This window comes from Chiloscyllium plagiosum, unplaced genomic scaffold (genome assembly GCF_004010195.1).
Source record: "Chiloscyllium plagiosum isolate BGI_BamShark_2017 unplaced genomic scaffold, ASM401019v2 scaf_26065, whole genome shotgun sequence".
Lineage (NCBI taxonomy): Eukaryota > Metazoa > Chordata > Chondrichthyes > Orectolobiformes > Hemiscylliidae > Chiloscyllium > Chiloscyllium plagiosum.
The window spans coordinates 1-1,768 of NW_025170224.1; the positions used below are offsets into that span (position 1 = coordinate 1).

Here is a 1,768-nt window from a genome sequence, read left to right on the forward strand (position 1 = left end):
TAACTTCAGAAACAAAACGAAATTGCTGGAAAGACTCAGCAAGGCATGATGTTCTGAAGAAGGGTCACTGGATCTAAAACATTGACACTGCTTTCTCCCCACAGATGCTGCCAGATCTGCTGAGTTTCTCCAGCAATTTCCGTTTCTGTTTCTGATTTCCAGCAACTGCAATTCTGTGTTTTTTAACTTCTTGGGTGTCCCGAAGTGCGTCAGATATTTACCTCATCACTCCGAGTTTAGAGAGTGAGGGGGAAATCAGCCCGGGTTTGTGCTCCTGGTAAATGTGCATGTGTTGGTTATTATATCCTGACAGGAACAGGTTGTGATGCCTCTTGTGGCCAAATGGTACCATGCTCTATACGCTCAGAATGGGAGTCCCTGTGAGAAAGGGGGAAGTGATGATTGATATTGCTGCCCTAACACAATGTTCTCCCCCAACAGAAATGGAGAGACTGGAGACTCAAGGTTAAGGATAAGGACACAGCCCCAGAATGGCCACTCCTCTGGGCAAGCATCAATGGCTCTGTGACAGAGCTGCACCAGGTGGACCGTGAGGAACCGGAGATGAAGCTGCACCAAGGGGACCACAAGGGGCCTGAGGTGGAGCTGCCCTGGGGAGTCCTTCAAAGACCAGAATGGGGTTTCCAGCAGACGAAGCCTGGAAGACCTGGAGTGGAGCTCCACCAGGAGGCCCAAGGTGGTCCAGAGCTGCACCTGAGGGCTGAGGAGCGTTCCAGTGTGGAGCTTCACCAGGAGGCCAGGCCGCGCACTGGGGCTGAGCTTCACCGGGAGGCCAGGCCGCGGTCCAGGGCTGAGCTTCGCCGGGATGCCAGGCCGCGGTCCAGGGCTGAGCTCCACCGGGAGGCCCGGGCCCAGGCCCGGGAAGCAGCTGAGCTGAGGCGGGTGAGGGAAGTACAGCAGACCCGAAGGAGGCGGTTATCGGAGGCGTGCGTGCGGTCCTGGGCGGAGGAGGAGGCTGGGCCCGGGCCTGGGCCTGGGGCTGGGGCTGGGGCTGGAACCGGGGCCCTGAGCCCACAGCAGGTATCACGGATCTGGGTTGAGGACCGGTACCGGCTGCTGTACTGTGAGGTACCGAAGGCAGGATGCTCCAACTGGAAGCGGGTGCTGATGGTTCTAGGGGGCCAGGCCCAGACCACGGCCCAGATTGAGCACCAAGCTGCCCATTACAGTAACTCCCTGCGGCGGCTCGACAGCTTTGACCGGGAGGGTGTGCTGCTCCGGCTCCGCACCTACACCAAACTGCTGTTTGTCCGAGAGCCACTCGAACGCCTGGTCTCGGCCTTCCGCGATAAGTTTGAGCGACCTAACGCCTACTACCAGCCGCTGTTTGGCAGCGCCATCATCGCCCGGTACCGACCTAACGCTACTGCCCAGGCTCTCCGCACTGGCTCCGGCCTCACCTTCCCAGAGTTTGTCCAGTACCTGTTAGACCCGGCCCGGCCCCTGGGCATGGACATTCACTGGGAGCCAGTGAGCCACCTGTGCAGCCCGTGTCGTATCCACTATGACTTTATCGGGCGGTTCGAGCGCCTGGAGAGTGAGGCCGACTCCGCCCTGAGGCTCCTTGGGGCCCCCCGGAAGCTCCGCTTTCCCCGCGGTAACCCTAGCACCGGGCCCAGCCTCAGCCACCGGTACCTCTCACAGCTGAGCCCTGCGGACAGGAGTCGGGCCTTTCACTTCTACCGCAGCGACTACACCCTGTTCAACTACCCACGGCCCCCCGGCACCCTCCCAGACTGAGGGACCC

The 1,768-nt window shown here is 60.2% G+C and overlaps 1 protein-coding gene across 1 annotated transcript; it reads left to right on the forward strand.

Moving 5' to 3' along the window:
- The first annotated feature begins 461 nt into the window (after positions 1 to 461).
- On the forward strand, positions 462 to 1,762 carry LOC122545264 (carbohydrate sulfotransferase 8-like). Its single transcript, XM_043684358.1, has one exon. It carries the CDS (start codon positions 565 to 567, stop codon positions 1,759 to 1,761), a length of 1,197 nt encoding a protein of 398 aa, XP_043540293.1. The 5' UTR covers positions 462 to 564; the 3' UTR covers position 1,762.
- Positions 1,763 to 1,768: the final 6 nt, after the last annotated feature.